Here is a 25,950-nt window from a genome sequence, read left to right as displayed (position 1 = left end):
CTTGTAGTACAGCAGCTCAAAGTGAGACCACATGGGTCTATTTCAGTGCTTTGGCGAAGGTATATGGTATTTCAGCATGGTTCCAACCCTCTGGTACTTTGATTTTTATAGATTCAAATAGGCCTGGTGCTGTGCTCACTGACAGCTGTTTCCCCATGTTGTAGAGACAACTGAGCCAATTAGAGCTCTGTAAGCGGGATTAAAAACAGGGTTGTAATATTCCTGTGCCAGAGCCAAAAAAAATAGCTTCAGAAAAACAACCTCATAAATTAAACGATTGGTAACTGTTCCTAGAAATCGGCCACTGCAGCTTAATACGGACTGTGACGTATTTGGATGAATGTCTGTGAAACCGACGATTCAAATCGAGATGAACTGTGAGAATTCAGTTACTGATCCCAGTAACTCTCTGTTACTTCAGCGTTTTGAGAAGTCGGCCTGTCTTTCCAGAGATTAGATTAGTGACAGATATCTGCATTGTATATAACCGCCGAGGAATACATCCTTTGGGAACGTCTGAATCTTCTTATCTGCCTAGCTAGCCTCTCTGGTGAGCTTTCAGGAATTCCCTTGGTTTTTCTCTAAGATGGGAGGGTGCATGAAGCTGCAGATGTTGTGTTTTTTCCAACCTTAAAGTGAGTTTTCCTTCACCTTAACCTGAAGCCAGCCTTGGCTTCAACCTCAAGCCAGTCATCTGAGGCTCAATTCAACCCTAACCCCAACCAGTTATATCCACTGTGCCCAATCGTAGCCTCATGTGTTTGAAGGGGAAAGAAGTTCCACAACAGAGTAGCAGTGGCTAGTGAATGCCTCCAAACTAATGACCAACTGCTTGTTACACCACAGTCATTGTTAGAGGACACCCTTGACAAAGCAAGGCCGTGTGACGAGGGAAACAAAGCATCGCTATGAAGCTGTCGTGCTGAAAATGATTTGTTGTGTGGAAGCATTTGATACACTCAATATGGTGACATCTGCTGGCCAAATACTCAGAATTGCATGAGACAGTATTTATTATGGTATTAGTATAGCATTTTATATATTCTATAGCTCTGCTATTGATTGGCATATCTGTTATTCAAAACCAGTGCATCACCGCTCTGATACAGGTATGACACAACAAGGACTCACAAGAACCCTGAGATTTTAGTCATGTTTTGTCCGTTATTTTAGCTTGGGAGACAGCTCTTAATACTACAATACCCTTGAGTCACCTTTGCCACAGAGAAGCAAAACACAACTTTATGTTTCTTGCAAAACCTCTTGCACCGTGGCTGCAGTTCTCTTCTCCCTGAAAAGGTTTTTACCTTTGACCTTTAACCAAGAAACCAGATATTTTGTAACACAGCTGTTCATATTTTGAATTGATGATTAAACCAGTAGACTTTTCTGTCAGTGTCTGTGGGGAAACTCTGTAAAGAACAAATGAACAAAATTGTCTAGGCATATGTTATTTCCCTGCAGCATTTGTGTGAACACATTTCCAAACATTTGTCAGGTATTTTACTTTTCCACGGTCTTTCTACCTATGTACTATCAAAGAAAGTAGCAAATCTTACCTACTATATATATATATATCACTACAGATGAGAGAGATTATACGTAGAACAGTCTTTATAGATGTCAGACTGAGAACGTTCTGTTTTGACGGGGTGTTTATTGAGTTTTTTCTTTTTTTTTTGCATTTTTGTTGTCACGGGTAACATTTCAAGATTCTCCTCCTCTGTCACCAACTAAACACATAAAAAAAAAACCTGTGTGCACCATGAGGGACATGATGCAGCAATTTGTGGTCTGTCTGCTAAAAATGGAAAGTCCACAGACAAAATGGCCCGGCCAGTGTTTTCCACGTGGTTCTAACAGGTGCTGGAAAACAGCGTTTGTCTGGATGCCTTTGAAAGAGGAAACACTTGAGATTATAGCTTCCCTATAGAGATCCTCTCCATATGCTCTATATATGCAGAGCTTGGTGCTCCTTCTCTAAAATGAGAAAATGGACAAATGCATCTTTCTTTCATATTTGTTATGATAGCCATTATCTTCCCCGCTGATTAACTGGGCGATAAAGAAAACGAATGTGTCTCCAGGTTCTGCCCCCTCATCACTTTTGGTGTGGCTGTTTGTAAAACGCTCCCGTGCTCGGCCCTCATTTGAACTGCAACTGTTGATTTGTGTATCCTGTCAGGCGGCTTTGATGTGTGAGAGAGATTGAGCTGCTGCTGGTCGTGGTTCTCTCTCTTGACGCTGGGGCCTGGCCGGCTGGAGAGCTGCCCAGCGTCAAGAGAGCGCGGCACGGTGCCCAGCCACAGGCCTGCAGGCCCTTGGGGCACTTCAGGCCTACATTCACAGCCAGATCCTGCAGAGGCACAGTTTACTCCACCGCACACACACACATTGTAGTAAACTGGCACTGGTGATGGCCCAAGCAGCGTTTGGAGCTTATGGATTGATCACATGTTGCTCTGTCCCCAAAACGCACGACTGTATTAATCTGGCCTCTCTACTCAGCCTGATGCCAGACAGAGGAATAAAGAGATCACACAGGATGGGACGGTATTTATGAAAACAGGAAGAAGTCTTTTGGAGTTTCTAAGCGTTTCACCTCTCACTCGAAAGGCTTCTTCAGTTCTGACTGGTGGGGAGTCCGAAGCATTGTCTTTAAGAGGTCACACTGAGGCCATGTCAGGGATGGCGTCACCCAAACCTAACAAACTGAAGCTGTTTACAAGAAGTTAAACATGGTTAACATCCGGTTTTCATGCCATGAGCAAGAACTTCTTGGTATATTCATTTTTCATAGATGTTGGACAGTTACACAGGAAAAAAATGTCCTGATGCCACTTTATGTCTGGTCGCTGTGCAGGATCCCACTGAGAGTTTCATACACTGACCTTTGAGGAAAAAGTGGCATCTGTTCCTGCAGTTTTCTGTCTATAGTATCTATAGTATTACAACACATGCTACTGCTATTTACTTCTAGATTTTGAGCTTTATCAGTGATTCATTTGATAGCACGAGCAACAAAACAGTTACACTACTGTCAGTATCCATTGTCACCTATTTAGAATGAAAGCAAATGCTCGCCAAAATCATAACTTGTCATAAATTGTGTTTTACCACTAAGCTATAAAAAGTACAAGAAATCCAGATGAAGGGAGACTGATCTTTGAAGACTAATCACTAATCCAAGAGGCAGAACTGATGATGAACTGAAGTCTTATTCAAATAAACAATGGACACACTAAAAAGAAATCGCCTGGATCGACCATTGCAGGGGTTTAGTTTGGTGGGACCACCTATTCCTTTATTCTTCATGTGTTTTTCTTGGACATGTGTAGACCCATCCCCTGGCCCTTTGGTCCACTGTGTGCTTGCGTGGTAAATTTCAGGTCCTGGTGGAATAAAGCTTTGATTTGATTGATAGTATTTGATTTTTGTTGTTGAGCTTTGCACAAAGAATGATGGCGAGCTCGGTTCTTTGTCCTCTCTCACACATTACGGCGACATGGGATTTTGCTTGCAGGGGAGCTCTCTTAACCTCCCTCAGCTGACCTCCCTGGTCGTGGGTAATGAGGCAGGGTGGGCTTTGTACTTCAGGGTCCCAGAGGAGGATCCCACCTCAAATTCGGGGCCAAACACTGGTCGGCACAACCTACTTTTTCTGTTTAACTGAATGTGAAATGGTCTGTGGACACAATTAAAACTTCAAAACAAATTTGTGTACATCCAGGCTGAGACGTTTACATGTGGAACATTTTCAAATGTGTGAACTGTAGTGCTTCTGATTGGGATCTAAGCCTTTAGTTGTTTGTGTTTGTCGTCCTCTTCTGGTTAGAACCCTGTGCTGCTTCCTGAGAACCTCCAGGAGCTTTTTCCTTCCTCAAGCTAATCCTGTCTTCTGCCACAGGAGGGCAGCATGTCCACACTTTTCAAACTCTTGCTTCAGGATTTTCATGAGCTTCTTGAATCCATCATCCACATTTTAGGCTCATGCACAAGAACTGGGTTGTTGTTATTTCGCTGTTTCAAAGAAGACAAGAGTCTGTGCCAGAAAGGAAAGTAGGAAGAAGACAGTCAGCCAAACATGGTTTCTCTAAGGGGATTTTAAGAATTAAAGGGAAATGTGTTTGGGACACAATGTACTCGATTGGCAGGGTTTGAAAAGTGAAAAGTTGGGATTCAGAGAGAGAGAGAGAGAGAGAGAGAGAGAGAGAGAGAGAGAGAGAGAGAGAGAGAGAGAGAGAGAGAGAGAGAGAGAGAGAGAGAGAGAGAGAGAGAGAAGATGATGACATCTAACAGAAGTCCTTGGTTGGATTCATTTTCAGATCAGTTTTCCCTTCACACTGTCAGTGAATTGAAGCTTCTGCCCAAACAGAGATCAAACCTTTCATTTTACCTTCCGTTGCTGAGCCGCCCTCTGCCGAGCTGCCGTGGTGGTGATTATGGCGCAATAACGTATCTTAGGTTTAATTATTGTCATGAGAACGCCAACCAGTTCCAATTTTAATGCCATGTCTACTGAATGGGAAGAATGGAAAGACGCCCCATTCTTATGACTTGGAATGGAATGTTGCTTAGACTAGAAGACGGACTTTGTGAGACAGCCCTTCTGACAGTTGGGCCTAAGGCCATGTCAGATCCCACCTTTTTGCAGCAATGAGGTAATGTGGCGTCATCTGGCAACATGCTGCGTTCAGGAGCACAGTCTGTGCAACCTGCTTTGTAACGTCAGCACTGTGTTTCTGCTGTTTACCTTATGACAGTGGTGGCAAAAGATAAAAGATTCACCCCTGTGATAACTGTCCACACTGCAGTGTTTTGGGCATCTGTTAAGCCTTCAGATTCACAGATATGTCACTCAAACTGAGCTTCACTAGCAACAGTACCACTTTTTTTTTAGATTTGAAAATTTTCTAATGTGGGATAAAATGAATACTACAGCTTTGATAGAAAAAAAAAAAAAGTTTGACTGTGTCTGTGTTTCTGTGAGGACCCAGTGATGCTCCTGAGAGGCCGGCTGCTTGCTGCCAGGGTAAACACCTAAGCTCATGAATACACACCACTCACCCACACCCTGCCCTGTTTTTCTAAGCCCCTCTTTTCTCTTACTTGTGAAAGAAGCAACACCACCTCTCTCCTATTGGTCGCCTCGTTCAGCTTGAGAGCAAACACCGTGCGTAGGTTCATTTTTCTGTTTTGATAAGGTGGCACGTCTCAGGTTTGAATCACAGTTTTCTTCGGAGCTTTACATCATTAGATCGTAACACTTTAGAAGTAGTCGCAGAGCAGAGGAGAGAGTAGTGCTTTTCTGTAGAACTCAAGGAGAACAAAGAAGACTTGTTTCTTGGAACCCTCTAGACACCGTTTTGTCACATTTCCTCTCAGCACCAAGAGAAATTGCACTATTTGGTAACCTAGTACTCACACATGGATGTGCCATTATATATTGCCAATCAGTGTCAAGTGCCTGTATTTCCTTATAGGCTATGTTTTATTCATGAATTTCTGCATTCAGCTCAGAACACAAGGTCGAGAGTTATATTCTGTGATGGACTGGGATTGTGTAACAGAGTGCAGAGTATCAGAGCACTGCCATATTTAGCTCCGTACAGTGTGCTGACAGGATGTACTGCAGAGCAGCTGGGGGTGGGGGCTTCAAAGCGAGGAGAGCCCTCTGGTGGTGCCTCAGACGTGGGGGGAACATGACCGAGGCCCCCCCTTTTACCCCGCGAATACAAATTTGGAGAATTAAGCAGGACACAACCAAAACATAACGAAAAACACTGGCTACACACCAGTTCCTGAGGTTGTAGAGCGACAAAGAGAGACGTTTCAATTTTACTGAGCGCACAGTTGTTTGCCATTCTCACAATTCAAACACTCAACAGTAAACACAGTGCCCTATATGGTAAACACAGAGTGATTTGACACACAGGCCCATTTGTACCATCGGCTGCTGTCTCATTCATAGCTGTGTGCAAACCGTGCTTCTTTTGTGCAGCCGTGCATGGTGCGACACCCCTAATGAGCTATGATAGCTTCCTCTTTTTTTGGACTTTCTGTTCTGTTGGACTTTCTTTCTGTGTTTCTGAGGGGACTTTCTGTTCCCTCAAAGGGGCGCACTGTCAAGGTCGTTTGCAGTTGATCAGTTGTTCACTAGACAGATTCATTTTACGTCTGTTTGGGGGAAATAAAGAATATGAAAGCTGAACTCTCTTGTTGCTGGTGGTTTTTGGAGTGGCTTTTTTTTTTCATGCTTGATTTTACTGCAAAACAGAGTAGCACCCATTTTCTTTCTTTGTAAATATGATATAGTTAAATCAGTATCAGTATTATGGTGTTGGACCACAGTGATTCTCCAGAACAGCTTCAGTGTTCTGTGTCATAGATTGTCCTAGTGTGTGAACTCCACTGGAGGGATAAACAGAATTCTTTTGAAAGATATTGCCTAATTTGGTGTTTTGATGTTAGTGGCAGAGACACATTGTTCCAAAGTCTCCCGTTAGTGTTCAACTGGGCCGAGAGCCTGTGACTGTGAAGGTCATAGCTAATGGTCATTGTCACAGAGCGTGATGGTCACCTCTGTGTAACCTTAAATGCATCTCTAAGATCAAATGCTGTTTGTCTGTGTCTCCGTACAGAGGATGCAGGGACTTACTTCCCCAGTGTGAAGAGGGACCCAGGCCGGTACCTGCAGCCCTGCTCTGACTCGGTCAAGACCTGGCTGCACAGCATGAAGAATGCAGGGAAGGTCCTCCTCCTCATCACCAGCTCCCACAGTGACTACTGCAGGCTCATCTGTGAGCACATTCTGGGGTAAGACTGCCCACACTGGGACCACAGACTGGGCCCCCCCTTCTTAATAAGACCAGGACCTGGTCTGCAGTGTTTGCCATAACTACTCCCATGGGATTTATAACCTAGCCCAGGTTGGGGGGGGGGGGGGGGGGGGGGTTTGCCTTTTTCCCTCAACTCACAACATTCCTTACAGCTCTCACATGCCATCAGTCATTCCTTTAGTCAACGGTGGCTCACGTGTGCGCCTCGAGTTACCATCACACATATGTGCTACACACATATACAAAGGCTTCAGAAAGTATGGAGACTTAACATTATTTTTTATTACTTATTTTCACCAGCTCTGCAGACATCTATGGAGAGTTCTGAGCCCCGTTTATCTCATTGTTTTGGTTTTCTTCTCATCAAGACCATTTCCAGGGAGTAGTGAACCCAGTGTTTACCAGCTGCCCAGCAAGAGGTTTAGCTCCAGTTCCAAGTTCTAGAAGTAGCTACTACATGGGCCCTGAGCTAAGATTCCCAGCACCCAGCAGCTGGCTGTCCAGAACCAGAACCAATGGTTATGGTTAGCCATAACAGCTTTATAAGGTGATAATGTTAGATGTTGTGTTTGTAGCTTGTTCTGCCGCCAACATGTTGCCAAAAAAAAAACAATTGATGCAAGTTTAAAAGCTAAATATAAAGAGAACAGCCAACATCCTGTGGGTCCGCCAGTTAAATACATGACTCGAATTTACTTATTTGGCAAAGTGAGAAAGATATATGATAAAGATTGTTTCTAGAAGTAACTCTCAGTACTTCACTTTATAGCTGTAGGTGTGCAGCACAGGGGATTATTCTCTCAGGCGGCTTTTTGTAGTTTCACACTGGGGTTGTGCATCACTGGGCTGTTCTCTGTTAGCACTGCACACTGTGTGGTTTAGGCTTATTTTTGCAGCCTAAGCCCTTTTATACACTCGATCAAGCAGCAAGCGAGCCTTGAAAAAACACAATGTCCGTGTTGCTGCTGTGATTTCACTAACATAAGCCTCTCCCATTCTGAGTGAGGGGTTGTTATCTTACACCTCGGCCGCCCCGGTGAGGTGGTCTGCTTTTTCACTTTTCTTGGTGTGAGCTGATTTTTCTCTGCTCTCCAAAATACAGGTTGAGTCGCCCCCCCCCCCTCCCTCTGGATCACAGTTTGTCTCACGTGGCCTCTGCTGGCCCCGTCCTCCTCAACCCACCCCTGCCCCCACCCTCACAGCTTCCTGTTGAGCAGTGAGCAGCCTGGTCATTGCTGTTGTTCCTCACCCCTTTCCCCCCTGCTCCCCTGCTGTTTCATTAGCTGTCCCCTCCCCTCATGTGTCCATGACCTCCAGCACCACAGCATGCATCACCTCCCAAGGAGAGCCCCAGCTGTATATAACTATGTATGCTAGTACTCAAATCATACTCACTATCACTACTTGACAAGGTCAGGGGATGCAGCTTTATGTTGTCATAACTACAAGAGGAAATTGGACTGGCTTCATCTTACCAGATGTGGTTTTATCTACACTCGTCTTTAAAGAAGAACAAATTCAGCCACCAGAGGATCAAAATCTCTTCGCACTGCGTTGCGAAAGACAGCCCCTCCTGCCTCACTACGCAGTACGTCCTCTTCCAGAGAAAAGCCTTCCTTGCCCACTGCCGCTCCAGTGTGATGAGCCCGGCTCCAGGCCAATGACAGCCAGCTGTCAGATGTAGCACAACAAGGCCAGAGTTGTATGACAGGAGACTACTGACCGACACCTAACTTCTACTCCCGAGGAGCCGCTGTTATTTGGCCTGGCCAGACGAAGGCGTTTACTGCTGGAGTGCTGCGTAGTTTATTGATTTGTTAGTTGTTGATATGTTGAACTTCTCTTCTCGCTGAATTGATAACAGTCCAGACAGAGCCAGACGAGCTTCTCCAGCTGTGTGAAACTTGGCTCCTGATAAAATCTCAGAAGTAAGACTTATGATTCAAGGCAAGTGCATTAACCCTGTAAAACCTGACACATCAAAAAGAAAATAGCCAGAAAATTCTAATTTTTTGGAAATGAGATGTTTATTAAACCATTTAATAAAATAAAATAAACTAAAAAACAAATTGCCATATCATTTTGTTTCTGAGATTTTGGGCGATTATGGCAACTTTTTGCTCACAACAATGTTAACAAAAACAAATTTTGGCCATAACATTTAGACAATATAGAACATGTCAGGAAACTTTTTATTTCTTTTTGTGGTAGGCTGTGGAACCTGTGGGTTCACGTTTCCCACATGTTCAATGCCAACAAAAGAGGAAATCAGGTTCACTGCTTTGTTGTCATACCATCTTACAATGTTGTGGTTCACTCTGATGGCAGAACACATGTATCAGGTCGTATATACAACAGGTTTTTACGGAAAGTATTAATCATTTTGATAAAATAGAGGTCTCAGAAACCCCTCGTATCAAATATGATACAAATGGCTTTATAGGGTTAAGTTGGAACCTCCAGTCCTTCACTAGCAGCATAACTGACAGTCCCAGTCATCCAATTGGAGGGCAGCAGCTGCTCAACCCAGTCGTTTTAGGGGCTGTAAAGCTACTGCTGCATGAGATCCATAAAGAAGGTCAGATGACCCACTGGTGTCTAATGTTGCCTTCCTTCCACCACAGCAGCAGCACAAACACCTGACTTTTACAGTCCCTGCAGCCTGAAGAGAAAAAGACATTGACATAAAGTGTTGATAGCAGCAAGAATTCCCAGCCAGACACAGAGCAGGGACATTGCTTTTTGGCCGTCAGGGTGCTTTACAAGTACTGCTCATCTTGTTTTTATACATATCTAGCATTAGATGAAATTTAGATTTAAACTTAACACCCAGTTTTAGCTCAAACGCACCTAAATTTGGAGATGGAGAGCTTCAGCGCACGGTTTAGATATTTCACAGATTTTTCTGGGGAATAGAGGAGAGGATTACTGAGCGTCACTTCTGTTATAATAAATGTGATAGCAGCGGTTGGTTTAGTAAAATGTGAGTAAAATGAGCGAAGATTACATGCGTGCATTCTTCAACTGATTATATTCAAGCTCCAAACTGTAAACAGCCGTTGTCAGCGTGTTTAAATAAAAGGTCCCCCGAAAACCCATTTGCTCGGTCGGCTCCTGACTCTGGCCATGAGGCCCTGAGTAAACACCCTGTGTTCAGCCAAAGTCTGAACACTTTTGGTTATTTCAAAAGAGAGATTTCCATATTTGTCTCTTTGTGAATTCTGTTTTCACAGATTTTAAGTGGGCGGCGTTTTCTTTGGAAAAACTCGATGTCGTGCATCTCTGTGCACCAGTCGGAGTTAAACAACATTTAAATCCAAATATGCTGGCGGCTGTGGAGTCGTGTGCTCGCGTGGTCGGCACTGTCAATCAAATCTGATAAAATCACACCCGTACAGTCCTGAAAGTGCAGATTAGATTAGATTTTTTGATCATAAAAAAAAAACTCAGAAATATTTTTTCTAATCAAGATTTGCACGTTTTCATGGGCTTTAAATTCGTGCATCAACAGAACAAGTTGTAAACGTGTGATGCTAGGCTTTTATTTAACCCTACTGTACCGTAGTTCTGCTCCCTGCTGTGATGCAGGAGAAGTGAAAGTGGGAGCTGACCAATCATGGACTTTCCCAGTATACACACATGTTTTCATACATCATTCTGACCAGTTTACATGTTTAAGCTCCCAGTGAGATCTCCTTCCTGTTTAATAAGACTGCTGTTTGCCTCTCACCTTATATGGAAGATTGTATAGAGGATCTTCATACTGTATATATACATATACTGTACTGTAGGTCTGCTTGAAGGCACCATCCAGCTCTCATGAGGCTCACTGTAACTTGTCTTCATGTCTGTAGCCCGGTGGGAGTGTATACTGTCCTCTCAAAGTGTTTATTTGATCAGTCTAAGTATTCCCCCCACAGTGCTGTATGTGTACACTGTTTACTGCACCGTGCTTTCCATCATCTTGGCTTGATGGAGCTATTTGCGCTTGTGTAACTCAGTGTGTTTGGATGCTGTCCAGGCATTGTCGTTCACACAGCAGCCAGGCGCCTGTCACAGAGGTTAACGTTGTTCCTCTGGCTGTCAACAGGAAGGATTTCGAGGAGCTTTTTGACGTCATCATCACAAACGCCCTGAAGCCTGGTTTCTTCTCTCTGGTGCCCCACCAGAGGCCCTTCAGGACCCTGGGTGAGTACTTTAAACCCTAAACAGCTAACTTAAAATGCCCATCTCAGTTTCACAGAACCCAAGCAGACATGTTCAAATCACTGTTTGTGTCATGAGTATGCTAATTCATCCAGCAACATTTAGTGACATTTTGAGCAGACAGATACCTTAAAACAAGGACAATTTGATATGTGGTATGGAATCAGAGGTCAGTTCAGATGTGATCTCAAAGTTTAAATTTAATATGAAGATTCCCAGCAGCTGTTAGTTGTGTTGTGATCTGTCAGGCATTTCATTGGCTCGCCATCAGCAGTCCACAGAACCTCTGTTACCTTCTAGTGCTGCGTCCACTCTCTCATTAGCCCAGGCATCCGATCCTGGACACTCATGTCAAAAGGTGTGTACTGACACAGAGGGGGGCAGCCTGCTGGAACGCTCCCCCCCCCCTCATCTGGATTGTCTTCCTGCCAGCAATAACACAGGGGATGCATTATGTGTGAAGACAGGATGATCTAGTTACCAAAATATTCTCCGCTCTCTCTCTCTCTCCTCCCTCGCTCTTCCTGAGTTTTGCCACGTTGGCAGAAAAAAAGCATCAGCATCTGCTCTTCCCCTGGCCTCCGCACACACTGGCCACTCCTATTTCAGTTGGAAAATCACTTGTTCTTCTGCATGCTTGAAATTTTTCTTCTTTTTTTTTTTTTTTAATTTATTAGCCAATAAAATTTATTTATAAGAATTCTACACTGTTTATTACTTTCGACGTGATGATTCAATGCTTTCCCAACACGATCAGTTGCGTGTCGTGATGTATTTGTACAGAGTGTATACAGCTGATTATCACCTCATAAATTATTTAGGAGAACTTCCACTTCTCATATTAACTGAATCACTAACTGGGGTCTTTCAGCGTTTAGTTCACATGTTCTGCCCGTGTTTCAAGATAGATGGATGGCCTGTCCGGGTGTTCCCAGTGCATGCTGGGATAGAATCCAGCACTTTGCAATGCTGAACAAGAAAGGTAGCCAAAGCAGATAAACGTCTGGATTGACTTCTACGTGGGAAACTCAAACTCTGGAAGCTCATCAGGAATAAAACTCATAACCCAGGGCTTAAAGTGCTGTTAGCACTGGGCTTACAGTCATTTTGTAAATACAACTTCAGAACGGAGCATGTCAGCAGTAATGTGGGCGTTCACTGCAGTGTCGTGATGAAGAGGGAGCAGAATCAGAAGACAGATTTTTTTGATTTTACCAGTCAGTCTAGGTTTGACCCATCACCTGTGGTCATGAACTTTGGTTAGTGGCCTAAAGAATGAGATTACAGAAACACTGTGGTGGCTGGACTCGCTTGTAGAGACAGGATGAGGAGCTCAGAGTGGAGCTGCTGCTCCTTCTCAGTGAAAGGAGACAGCTGGTGGTGTGGGGCCTCCTGGGGGGGCTACCTTTGGAGGTTTACCGGTATGTCCAGCTGGTAGGAGACCCTCGGGTAGACCCCTTCTTTATTACTGTGTTTGCTTTCACTCAAGAGACTAGGTTACTCAGAGAAATCAGGTTTTGCAGGTAAGCGGCGAACATGTTTACCTGAACAGTTGTAATCTGTCTACAGTGAATCTTTGTACTCTTGCAGCAGCCTAGTAATCAGATGTCTCCCCTACATGTGTGTCTATGTGCAGCGTGTGTGTGTGTGTATACACACAGAAATCAGTGTTGTCCAGGAAAAACCTACCTGGGGAAATCAGGGTTCTCTAATCCCCCTACCCTGGTTATGGAAACCAAGTTTCTCATTTATAATAGTCAAGAAATCAGCTTACTGGAAAAAGCCATTTTAAACTTAGTTATTTAAGGACATTGAAATGATCTGTGTGATCTGTGGACTTTCCGGTTAGAACAGGAATAATTTATCTTTTTATTTATCTTTAGCTGTGCACCATGTTCCTTGTTTCCTCCAAGGTTACAGTCAGTACCTCAGCTCCACCTGCTGTGAGTTGGTTGGTGCCCCAGTGTTCATCAGTAACTCAGGTGCATCTGTAGAGAGCCCCCCCCCCCAATATCTAACATGTAACACTAAGTGCATGTAGGTGCAGTATGTGTGCAGTGAATTACATGGTTGTGCTGATTGATTGTATTCCTGTGGTGTGTTGGTAAACCTGTCATACCTGAGACACTGTAGGTTCCATGTGGCGTAACATAGCTTACTTGTCTAATGTCAATAGGAGCAGTAAAGAGTAGTCACAGTACAGTTACCGTGGCCATGTCCATAGCACCGCTGATTCAACCACATGTAGCCATAGACCAAGCAATAACCACATCCACAGCCTCAGCACAGCCAGGCAGAGCAGCTGTGCTCACAGCCAGTGGCTGCGAACCGTCGGGGCTTGAAAGGAGGAAGCAAAAAAAAAAAAAACATGTGAAGTGTCTCATCATTTCTCCTCTCTGTAGTGTCTGCTGAGCGTAGAAATGGACCGGACCAGCACACTCACTTTTCCCAGGCATCAGTGGGGTAAATTCTGTTGTCAGGCAACACAAATGTGATTGTGAGGGAACACAGAAGTATTTCAGAAAAAAAAAAAAGAATAACCCTTGAGGGTTCTGTATTCATTTGTATGTTAGGAGGATAAATAGAGAGAGAGCGACCATGTCAGGAGCAAAACACACTGGAGACACTGTGTTTCCAGTGACCACTCCGGTGTGTGTTTAGAAGAAGTGTAAAGAGGCAGATTCACTTGTTAAATGGGCAACAGTATTTCAGCAGACTGTCAAATGTCATGTGCGGTGAAAAGCCTTGAGGACTATCATTTAAAATGTGTTGTAATCAGTTGAACGAGCTGGTCAGTTTTGTGCAGGTAATGTTCACAGTACGCAGTATAATGAAACATAAGAAACCTGCATCATAGTAATTCAAAACAGATGTAATCCAAGATACAGGTGTTACACAAATAGTTTCATAACCTCAGGCTCCAGCAGGGTTTTGTACATCATCATCATCTTTATCTTTATCTTTCATTTCTGTGAAAATGCCACAGGACATCTTCAAAGCTGCTGCTCATCCTAGCTGCTCAGTTTGTGCTTCTGTGAGCTCCAGACCACATACCACTCATTCCTCTTTCTCTCAAAGTCCAGTGTCCTCACAGCTGTTACACACCGCGTGTGTGTGTGTATACACACTCCGACATGTGCAGGTGCTCATCACTGTTCATTCACTCTCTCCTGTCACAATATTTGTAGCATATTTAACCTCAGTTTGAACCTGCGGGGCGTGTGAGGGTGAGGGTCTTCTTTTATCCTGCTGCTGCTGCTGCTGCTGCTGGTCTTAAATATCAGTCAATCAACTGAAAGACCACTGCCTGTCCAGAGAAGCAATTACCTACTTCAAAGAAGGTGGTCTATTGATTCTTAGGTAATGGCCACAGACAGCATCATACCACAGTTAAAAGTCTTTTTTTTTTAGTATAATTAAAGATGCTTCCCTGCTCTTAGTGCCATTGTAAATAAATCATATTTCCTTGTATTTGTGTGTGTGCGTTAATTTGACTGTATGCCTATTTCCCTGTTGCTTTTCCAGTTTCACTACAGATTTTGGCCTATTTAAGAATGTGATTGATAATGGTCCAGTTTTTCTGGACAAAAACAAAACCTCGAACGAAAACCTCTATTTAGAGAGAGTCCTGGCTGATATGGAAGCAAAACAGAGGTACACAAAAATACAAGGAAATTAAAGGGCTACACCAGCAATTTAGAATTGCACTTGTATAAAGTTGGGAGACTCACAAGAGACAGGTTTAAAAAAAAAAAAAAAATCCTGACTTTTATTAAGGGTCAAGCTCCAAAAATGCTGTATGCTGCATATTACCCATGCTGCAGTAAAGCTCCACACACTTTAAACTCCATGCCACCCGTTTGTCACCCAGGCTTTCTGCTATAAATCTATCGTCTCCCGTGGAGAGTCCCTGTAAAATGCAGCATTTCCTACAAAAAAAGAGAGAGACACATAAAGACATTTAAATAATTTTATATGTAATGAAACACATTTTTCCCCTTTGCCAGATTTGGCAGCGAAGAGCATAGAGCTACTGTTTCGGAAGTGATGCTTCAGCAGTTTCCATTGTAATTACAGTCATTACATGTGCAATGGTGATACAGATCCTTTATAATTCTTCTGTTCTTTGACAAGCCCTTTGAAACGAGCTGTAGTTACTGCTGAAAGAAGCACCACAAAACCAGACCATTCCAATCCAGATAATAGAGAACACCTGCGTCGTGTCTGCTTCAGTCTCATATATAACTCATTCATGTTCCTGGGTGTCATCCTCTCCACTGACTCCAAGTAAGAAGAGAACAGCCAGTAACTAACCATAAAGTATCAGGACGGAATGTTTCAGCAGTTGGTGGAATTCCAGAAAAAAAGTGCAGCCACAAGTGAATAATAGTGCCATGGTAATTATCTGACTAGAGTTAAATACCTGTTTTGAAATTGATGATACACTTTAATTGAATACAGACATTTCTTTGCCATCAGAAATTTGAGATTGCACCACTCAGCGATTTTATTTTGAAGTCAGACAATGATTTCATAAAGTATTTAGAGGCATTGTTCTGCACAGCCATGACTGAATACAGTCTTGACTGTATAACTCTGGTTTAGATGTCCCTCAACAGTGACCTGCAGGCTCCACATTCAGTCTCTTGCCCTACAGTACACCGTGTTTAGATAATATGCAGCTCTCCTGACTTGTTCTGCACATTGTGGTGTTGCTACATGAAGCCATGTAATGAAGCTGTGAATATATCTTTGTTAATTTATAGAAAATGATAAGTCGAGACATTTTTTTTTCATTTTGTAATTTGGAATCTTTGAGTAAATTGTCATATAAATCAGTTTTGAATAAGGCTGCTGAGTTTTATTATGCTTTGTCATTACTACTGTTCATTGCGCACTCATTTTTCTCTTGTTAATTGCATAAACAAAAAAGAACAGAAGAAGCTGCTCTCCACACAATTGGACTTTTTTGGACTCTTTTCACCGACTCACATCTTCTTCTACACAAACATAAAACATGTAGCTAATGAGGGGAAAATCCTCAGTCATCATTCATCAGCTCAGTGATTTCGCTATGGGTAAATGTGAGGTTTTGGAAACACTCCTGCCTTACACGTGGTGTGTAGTGGGGTTGGACTGAGATGAGAGGGACACGGCTGGGTCTGAACGGGCCTGTCACCACCGCTCTCTGTGTTCGCTCACAGTCAGGTTTTCCCCCTACGCTGCTGAGCTGAGGTAATGGCGGCTGAAGTGCTGTACGCAGCAACAACAACTTAGATGTCTTCACAGGGAGAATTAATACCCCCAAATCAAGTAAACACTCTGAATTAAAGAAACTTCAATTACACCTTTTCCTTGTTCTTTTCCAGTTGAATTATATAAATTTGCTTGAACATTAAAGTAACAGAAAAGCTTTTCCCACAACCCCTGAGATGTAACCTGTTGATCCTGGAGGGGTCCTAACCTGTAGCTTAGGAGCAGCTACTTTAGTCTCTCTGTCCATATTATTCACACTCTGGCTCTGCTCTTCTGTTTCCCTGTGAGCCTGCATGCTGAGTGCTGTGGTGAGGTTTGGTGCTGGACGAACTTGACGCCAGTGTGGTCATGTAGCTGGGTGCTGGCTGTTTGGTCAGGCTGAGGCGACCGCGTAGTCTGATTTCATTTTTCTTTCCTCCCAGTGAACGACGTGGAGGAGGGGGAGGGGCTACCTTCGCTGGACAAACCGGGCTGGTACTCCCAGGGAAACTGGCCGCACCTCCACGAGCTGCTCAAGACCATGACGGGGAAACCAGAGCCCAAGGTAGGCCGGCCACCTCGTATATTACAGGAGCAAGCAGACAGACTGGCTTCTGGCTGAAGGACGTCTCCGGCTCACTTTGAGGTTTTGGTTTTGGCAGAGGCTGAAAGAGATTAGGGCTTCACGATAAATCAGCTCAGGGAGATTCACACTAGTGTGATGGAGAGCAGGAACATGGCCCTTGGCATGACTGTGGACAAGGCTTCTGTGTGCCAGCATGCTGAGACTTCACTGATAAAATAAGCCAGGTACTGCAGCCAACTCCCCTCATACCAGCTTCTTACATACAATGAAGCCCATTCTTAGGGACAGTTCTTACACACATAAAATACACCAACAAGCTAAAAGCATGGTTGGCTTTTTCTTGTTTATTAAAGGTAATTCCTAGGAATCTGATATAATGTACTATAACAAAACATTAAAAAAAAAAACCCCATTAATCTAAGAACAGGGCACAGGATAATACCCTGAAGCACAGATACAAAGACAAAAAAAGGCACAACACAATAAAGAAAGAAGAAAATGCTGATTCATGCGAGTCTTCAGCAGTCTAAACCTGAGCCAGCTACAGAAACCTACATCAGACAGTCCACTGAAAGACACTTGGCGTGTGGGTGTTGTTTTTTTTTTTTTTTTTTTTGTGGGGAGCGGAAGCTGCTATAGCCGTCCCACACTGGAATGCTTCATCATTCAATAGCTGCAGTGGTCCCAGAGACAGCTCCAAAATTCACTGTGAAGTTTGGGAACCACTGGTATAAACCACTCATTTTGAAATGGAAATTCACAATTGTGCCTGTCAGGTCAGACAAATACTAGAATTTCACGTGACACCCCTCTCTCTAAAAGTGACTCCTGATTTTTTTCAAACTTATTTATTCCCAACCACAGCCTTCTCCTTAACCCCAAAGGAGGACATCATGCATGACTAATGGCAATTAATCACTAATAATCATTTATTTTAAAGAGACAGTGTCTTTTTTAATTAAAACACACAAATGAAAAACTGAGATAGGACTTAAATCAGAACTGTCAAAGTCAAAAATGGATGTTGTTTTGATCACTGACCATGTTAACCAGCTTGTTAACATGGTCAGTTAGCAAGCCAGCTAGCTTGGTGGGCCATTTGCAGACTACTGCCAGCATATTGCTGGCTAGCAAACATGTTGCCATTGGCTTGATGACCATAATAGCTTAGATCACTAATAAGCAGCAGTCATTTTTCAGTCAAAAATTCTATCCATTTTCTGGTTGTACTTTCTCCAGTGGAAGGATTTGTTGCTTTTTTTCTGTTTTATAATGTTGTAAACTTCTTCTTTTGGGTTTTAGAGTTCTGGTTGACAAAGATAAAGCTTGTGAATATTGTAGTATCTCACAGTATTAGCCTAAATAATAATAATAATAAAAAAAATAATCTGACAGATCATGCACACGTGGAGCTGCATCAGCCGACCCAGAGCCCACCCAGCAGTACTCGTCATCATCTACATCCACAACTCCCTCTCCCTCTCCCCCCTCCCTCCCCTCTGCTCAATGCCTCCTCTGTTCCTTAGCCACGTGGAGAAAGCTGTCGTGGAATTCAACCTGCACTTCTAGCTGTTTTAAACGCTCCTCCGGGCTGACCTGAGGCGCTCTGTGTTTTCACTTTTCTCCACTTTCACCTGATAAGACTTAATGCAAGTGGTGCTGAATAAGCGGCATTGAGGGAAGATTACAGTTCCCGCTCAGCACAGTGCTGAAACTGATGGGGTCACGGCCGGGCTGATGGGACACGATCATACAGACTCAGGGTATGTCTAGCTGTGGTGATCCTACAGTAGAACCTGTTTTTTATCAGCAACAGAAGAGTTTGGATTCAGTATTTTTAATAACTCAGAAACATAAATAACTTTCCTGATTGATTTTCTTCAAACTCGTACGGAGGTCTTTCTTACTGGGCTCAGCCCCAACTGAGCTGGGTGCAATGATTTCATACAGCTGGCAGAATTTTCACAACTTAAGAGGGAAAACAGCATTTTATGACTGAATATGAGACAAAGTGGGGTTTAGTCCTGCTGTCCTGTTGGACAGGTCCCACACAGTGTGCTGTACAATGGGCTCATTAAGACCCCTTTGCATGCTTGCGGCTCTGTACACCAGGGGCCTAGCTTGGCTTTAACTGCTCCGCTGAGTGATGGGTTGATAAGAGATGGAGGGGGTCCACAGGCCCAGAGGAATGAATAAAGATATACAGTGTTTTATACAGTGTAGCTGAGGCCAAGACCTTTCAATGCATAGGCCTAATAAAAAAACAAGACATTAAGATAGGACATAGTTAAATCCTGTCTCATTAAGGATAAATGAGAACAACTGTGAGGTGATCTGGACCTGAGCTAACAGAGAGGGGTGTGCCCAGCGGATTTAACTGTAGCCCACAGTCTGATCCACATTCATGGTGCTTTGACTCATGCAGAGCTCAGTCTGGTTCAGTCAGGTTCATGTAACTGTATCCATCCACAGTGAGTCTCTTTTATGATACGCTGTCTCTGCGCTGGAATCCTCGGCCTCTGTAAATATTTATTATAATGATCCAGCAGCTCTGGCAGCAGCACTGCTGAGCAATGAGAGGTGCGGAGGTTTTTTGGGGGGTACGAGGGGCCCGGCCGCGAGCAGTTTCCGGGAAAAGTCTGGTGGAAATATGATTCCCGCTGCCCCCTCCCCTTTGGCCCGGCCCCACTGCCGCCGCGATTAGCCCGACTGTTTGTTTACATGCGGCGCAGTCGGCCTGAGACACAGCTCAGCTCTGTGAGGGGGGGGGGGGGGACGCACAGGCAGCTACTGGAATGCCTTACATCCTCTTTATGGCCTTCTTACTCCTGCTGGGAGATGTGATTTATCTCACACTCACATCCAAACAGAAATGGAAGTCATCCCTGTATGTGATCTCTAGAAAGAGTTTACATGATGCAGCTTACACACAACTTCATCTCCACAGTGGATGTGGAGTTACTCCTTTTCGTGTGGCTCATGGGGGACAAAGTCCACAGTCCTCATTTTGTGTACGGATGCATTCTGATGTTAATCTGAGGCTAATCTCTGAGGCTTTCACAGGTTGAGTTAGCCAAATCAAACGGGGATCAACCCAAGTTACAGTCACGGTGTGTCTGTGATCTGTCACAGTCAGACTAAACATGTCTGCTCTGAAAAGTAAAATTATTACACTAAGCAAATTCTTCAGTCCACAAATTGCATGCAAGTATTGTATTAAGACAGACAGGAGGGGAAAAAAATCACAGCCTTGAGTAAACACTATGGCCTTCTAACACCACTGCACGTGTTGTACTGTGTTTCATTGATTCATCTCAATAGGGAACTTGTTTATTGATCGCTTAAATGTGATCAATCTCCTCCTATTTTAGAAACAGCCCTGTGAAAAGCGCTCAGCTTTGTGACAGCAGACGTCCGTGTCTTTTCATTTTAATCTCCACTCCTCTCTCCATTTCCTCTCCCACTTGAAGGGAAGAGAAAGACATGGTTGTTGAAATGGGATTTAAAGCTTTGAGCGGTGTGCGCCTGCTTCTGCGTTTTTGGAATGCGTCTCAGTCAGGCCTGCCTCGACTTGCTTTCCTTTCCAGACGTGGAGGACAAAAGAGAAGGGGACGGTCAGAGGGATCGTAATGAGTTTTGCAGACTCATCGTGTCTGGTCTAGTTCACCCTGTGGAGGGGGGGGGGGGGTGCCGACCATAAAACATATGCCAGCTTTAATGACTTTGACTGACTTTGCCGTCCTTCCGGGTCATCTTCTGCTCTTCACCCTGCAGGTGGTGTATTTTGGAGATAGCATGAGGTCAGACATGTTCCCTGCCAGCAGCTTTGGGAAGTGGGAAACAGTGATGATAGTGGAGGAAATGGAGGGGGAGGGTATCCCGAAGAGCGACGCAGCAATGTCCAATGAGGCCCAAGTGGAGCCGCTGGAGAAAAAGGGAAAGTTTGAGGTAAGTTCACCGAAGCAGCTGTTTCCCCTCAACACCACCTCTGTGACCCTTTGGGTGAGTGAGTGCGTGACCTGTGATCTTCTTTTGCATCATTATTCTGTGTGTTTGTATGCGTATGTGGGGGTGTTGTGCGATGTTAAGTCAGTGGAGGACGCTGCCCTCTCCCTCGCAGAGCAGGCGAGGATATTAACCAGGAGGATGCTGTTATTGTGACAGGCAGGAAGTGAGGAGTCAGCATATCTTTTGGCAAGAAACACCAAGCACAGTCACATGTACCCTACACCCTCTTATCCAGCTAACTGAATATTATGCCTTTACCAAAACCAGAGTCCAAATTCCAGTATTTGTTTTTCTACATACAGTAATGGCCCATGGTTAGTTATAGTCCAACTGGTCCAGTGCAGGGGGCATATAGTACTTGACAACTGAAGCGCAATTCTAATTCCAGTTTATCACAACCTGGGTTTCATTGTTATAGTTCTGACTATGATTCCTATCACTTACACCAAAATAGCTGCTGAGATTTAGGAACACAGCCATGGCCAGATTAGCTGGTTAAGAGGCCCTCGAGCATAAATTAGCTACCGGGCCTCTATTGAGCTCCAACAACAACTACTGGCCTCTGTGCAATGTATGTGTGTGTAACCCCAAGCTCCCATTCAGTCCAATGCAAACAGTACTCCTACACTAACCCTAACCCCCTGTAAGGCAGGTGTGTTCAGGCTCAGAGGTCAGGGAAAGAGCTCAGACATGTGGAGGGAGTTCGGAGTATGCATCCTGGGTGCCTGCCTTTGGAGCTCCACTGCTCTAGGATGCTTGGATCACAGAGGAAAAGCTAGAAAGATGCTGCTGGGTGAAGGGGACATCTGGATGATTTTAAATCCAAAGCCCTCCCTCTGCTAGCTGAGTCACGCTGTCAGTGCGAATATTTATGGAGATACTGCATGTTCAATCTGTCCATGCTGCATCCTGATACTGTTTCGGTGCTGTGGGACATTTCTAACACCGGCATGACAGCTGGCGTAGTATTAACCAAGCCGGTTTAACTCTGGTCCTACACATCAGCCCACTGTATACAGTTGTTATGTTAATTAGCAGGTAGAGCCTGTTGACAACAACATTACTGATACAGATAAAATCTCGATGATGATAAGAAAGATGAATGTTGTTATAGACTTCCTCTTCCTGTGGCTTACACATGTTTCAGAATCATCTTAAATACTCTGCAGCTGTTTAGTTACCGTGCAGCAGAGAACGTACCATAAACAGGCAGACAAAAAAAAACAAAAAACAAGCTGTATGTTTTGCTTAAGGGCTGTTGAGTGTCTTCTGTGATGAGTTGGATCAGTGTTGTAATGTAGGTCAGAGGTTTGTGCTTCAGCTTGGTTCCCCTTTAAATAATATTTATAGAAATATTTATATATATTCTCCATAACATAACACGACATCTACCTTTTTAGATTTTTTTTTTTTTTTTAATCCTCTCACAGTGTCAATATTATGCAACAGTTCCCGACGCCATTCGCTGAGAATGTGCAAAGCGCTCATTTATCTTCAAGGCCTGTGAGGTTTGTATCTTATTATCTTAACACGTTCTTCTTTCCACATCCTGTTCTTGCAGCTCTCACAGCAGATCTTTCTGCCTATAAAATGTATTGATGTGGTGTGAGTGATTAGAAATAACTGAAGGGGGGGGAATAACCATTCTCTGCACTTCTGGAAATAACCCTCAAAGCTGCTCGGGTGAAAGCCAGCCTGAAGTATTCCCCCATGCTCAGGGTAGAATTCCCACTTCCTTTAATCAGGTCTGCACTTGCCCCAAAATGAATCCTAACACACACAGTTTCACTGTTTGGTTTGTTTGTGTGTGTGTGTGTCGATTGTCTCCACAGGAGCAGGGCATGAAGTCACCCTCTGCCGTGTCCAACCAGTGGGGCTCTTACTTTGTGGACGTACATAGAGGTGGAGGAGGGGACGAGGAGAGCCAGAAACTGACCTGGTGCTGCCACTGCATTCACAAATACAGCACCATGGCCATCCCCAGTGTGGAGCACATAGCAGGTACGGGGCAGGGGGAGGAAACTCAGGATGGAAGTGTTTTACATCTTTAAAGAAAATCAAGCAAAAAGAGACGACAGAGCTTAAAAATAAGTCAAAGTTTAAATCAGCATACGATATAAGATAGAAGTATGATCTGAGAGGTGATCTGAAAGAAGAAGACTCTTCCCTGGCAGATCCCTCCTGAGTTTCAAGGGCCCTGACAGAAAAGGCGTGGTCTCCTGATCCTTAGCCTCGACTCTTTGGTAGCTCAGAGGCCACAGATCAAAGGTGTGCAGTGTAGCTCTGTGTCAGATCATCCGCCTCTTTAAAAGTGAGCCATAACATTTTGAAATGTAAATATCTAAAACGAAACAGGCAATAAACTTTACACAGGCTGAAGCTGAGGGATCCCATCTTTTTGTACAGTCTGTAGCCTACGGCTTTTTGATTGATGCGTCTGCCCTGTTACCTTTGCTTTCATCCACACAGAGAAGTTTCACTGACGGTGTCTTAACATCGAATCACAGTAAAGACAGAGCAGGTGCAAACAGGATTTTTGCTAACGTGAGAAACGAGAGCAGAGCCAGAAGTTTGCCACGACTCTGTTTATGGAGAAATAGCAGAAAGAAAAGACCAAAAGACCCAGTTTTCTGTGCAGTTCAGATGCATGAAGTAGATTTTAGGACATATTTTTACGAGTGACCATGCTAAGCCACTTTGCTTATTAGCGTTGTGGCAAAAGCAGAAAGTCACAAGGCATGGATGAAAGGCGTTTCGTTTAAATACACCCATATGGGATGCAGAACATGCACGAGAAATCGAATTCATGGCGTAAAAACACAGGAAAAAAACAACCTGATGTGGAACTTTAAGCGGTTAAATATCTGTAATCCCACATCAAACATTCTCCCTCATCTTTATGTTTCAGCACAAAAAAAAAAAAAAAAACACTCACAAAGAGTCAAAAACATGGACTCAACCAGACACAGATGTGGAGCCAAATTTGGGAATTTATCCCCAGCCACCGCCTGAGTGCCAGAGCACTTCCCGGGGAAAACGATGAGCTCAGGGCCGTTTTCACACTGGCATCGTTGATGAAACTAACCTTGTTGGTGTGCTTTCACCTTTCGTCTGCTGTTCAGCAGCAGCAGCAGCGGCTCAGCAAACACACAGGTAGCCAGTACATGTTCTGCATAGCTTGCCGTTGACTTTCCTGTTTGATCTTGCACTTTCCAGATCTCCCTCTGGATTACAAGTTCCCCAGGTTTTCTCCCGACAAGCCCTGCACCACCGGCTACTACCCCAGGCCCCCGGATTCTTTGTTGAAGAGGTGTGAGAGTCTGTCATAAAAAAAAAAAAAATATATGAATAAAAAAAATAAATTAAAAAAAAAAGGGAAAAAGTCTGATTAAAAAGAAAAGTTTAAAAAAAAAAAAGGAGTTGTCCCTTACCCCTCTGCCTCAGGAGAGGAATGTGCCTCCATTTTTGCCTGTAGTTTCCCACCTGACACCCCCAACCCCCAGTCCCAGCCGCCATCTGTGGAGCACAGGAAGCATCCACTCCTCATCCATCCAGAGAAACCATGTGAATGTAAGCCACAGTATCTCTCTGTAATAACGCCTACATCTGAACGTTGTTTCGTGGTTTAGTGTACCGTATACGTGGACTAAAGACAAAAATAAGTGTGCGTGTCTGCATACCGTAAGAATAATAACAATAATAATAAAGAGCTGTAGTGTTTTTTTTTTTGTTTTATTGGTTAATGTGTGAAGCCCCCTGTTATTCTCCCTTCGGTGGGTTGTTTTCAAAATCCGAATTCTTCAGAACTTTTCCCGAAATAACGTGAACAGTTTACCACCTTCTTCTTCTCCCTGAAGTGATTACCTCAAGAGCGTCGTCTACTGTAAGAACCGGCAGAACCCCGATGGTCACAGTGCGTTTGTCCCTAAAAATCCTTTGGAATCATCGTGGCAGTATTTCTGTATAACACTGTTATTGTGAAGTCTTCTTCTTCTTTTTTTAAAAATAAATATATATAGTTTAACACTGTATGCATTTTAGAAACCTTAAAATGAAGTTTAAGGTCTAATGTTTCTCCCTCCCTCCCTCCCTCCGTGTCAGTTTCGTGGAAGGTGTTTAATCTTCAGGTCGTTGTTGCTAAAGAACTGGAGCAATGCTGTCCTCTGTGTTGGCTGTTTCAAAAAAAACACTACTTTGGGAAACAACAACAACACCAATAATAATAATGATAATAATTATAATAATGGTTGATAAAGACTATGCTAGATGTTCTCTGTATTATTTTGGTGCAACAGTGACATGTGCTCTTTGAGTGATTGTGTAAAAAAAAACGTGGACTACTTGTGCTTCATTTATATGCAGTACCAGACTGAGGTATGCTTTAACCGACTTCTGAATGGTTAGTTAGTCGGTGTGCATTAGACAAGCTGTGCCATGATGTTTAAGGAACACTCAGTTTGGGACAAATCTGTGGAAGTTTGCTTGTTTTGCGTCTCAGAGGTCTGATGTCGGGGTTTTTATCTCGGTGTTTAGCGTGACTTTAGCACGGAGACTGGAAGCACGGTAAAGCTGTTAGCTCCTGTCCACAGCAGGAAATTACAACACTTACCTAAAGGTTTCGTCCTGATAGCTAGCAGGTTTGTCACTACTTCAGGAGTCACCTCCGTGAGTTACCGGGGTTTATTTGATAACTGAGTCAGGATTGTGGTTGGTACTAACTGAGAACCAACCTGGGAACCCAGTCGCCACCAGTCTACCTGCACCCCAGGTGTTGTCCCATTCCATTTCAGGGTCTTACTCACTGTTAGTTCTTGGTTCAGTTCAGGTTTGGATTTGAAGCTTAGATTTTCTACACGTCTGTTTCGGGTTCAGATTCTGGTGTAAAAACCTGGTAAAGGGACAAGGAGAGGACAGCAACTGATAAACAACACATAGCAAATGGCTAACAGCTTTACAGCCGTCCACGTCTTTTTTTTTTTTCCAAATTCTTCCATTTTTACTTCTCCGATGTTTTGGTGTCATCGGTTCAGCATGGTTTGCTACTTTACTGCATTTTGCATCAGCAAACAGGAGACA

The 25,950-nt window shown here is 43.8% G+C and overlaps 1 protein-coding gene across 2 annotated transcripts in view; it reads left to right on the top strand.

Moving 5' to 3' along the window:
- The window catches only part of nt5dc1 (5'-nucleotidase domain containing 1), a 53,024-nt gene extending 28,153 nt beyond the window's left edge, over positions 1 to 24,871 (top strand). For both annotated transcript variants that reach the window (XM_041064673.1, XM_041064672.1), the window contains exons 7-12: positions 6,642 to 6,816; positions 10,930 to 11,027; positions 16,724 to 16,845; positions 20,641 to 20,814; positions 22,707 to 22,875; positions 24,091 to 24,871. In XM_041064673.1, the coding sequence (XP_040920607.1) occupies positions 6,642 to 6,816; positions 10,930 to 11,027; positions 16,724 to 16,845; positions 20,641 to 20,814; positions 22,707 to 22,875; positions 24,091 to 24,203 (851 nt within the window). In that variant the 3' untranslated portion in view covers positions 24,204 to 24,871. The remainder of the gene's footprint in view (positions 1 to 6,641; positions 6,817 to 10,929; positions 11,028 to 16,723; positions 16,846 to 20,640; positions 20,815 to 22,706; positions 22,876 to 24,090) is intronic.
- The last annotated feature ends 1,079 nt before the right edge of the window (positions 24,872 to 25,950 follow it).

This window comes from Toxotes jaculatrix, chromosome 19 (genome assembly GCF_017976425.1).
Source record: "Toxotes jaculatrix isolate fToxJac2 chromosome 19, fToxJac2.pri, whole genome shotgun sequence".
Taxonomy (NCBI): Eukaryota; Metazoa; Chordata; class Actinopteri; family Toxotidae; genus Toxotes; species Toxotes jaculatrix.
The sequence above is the reverse complement of the archived record's forward strand: the minus strand, read 5'-3'. Positions and strand labels throughout refer to the sequence as shown.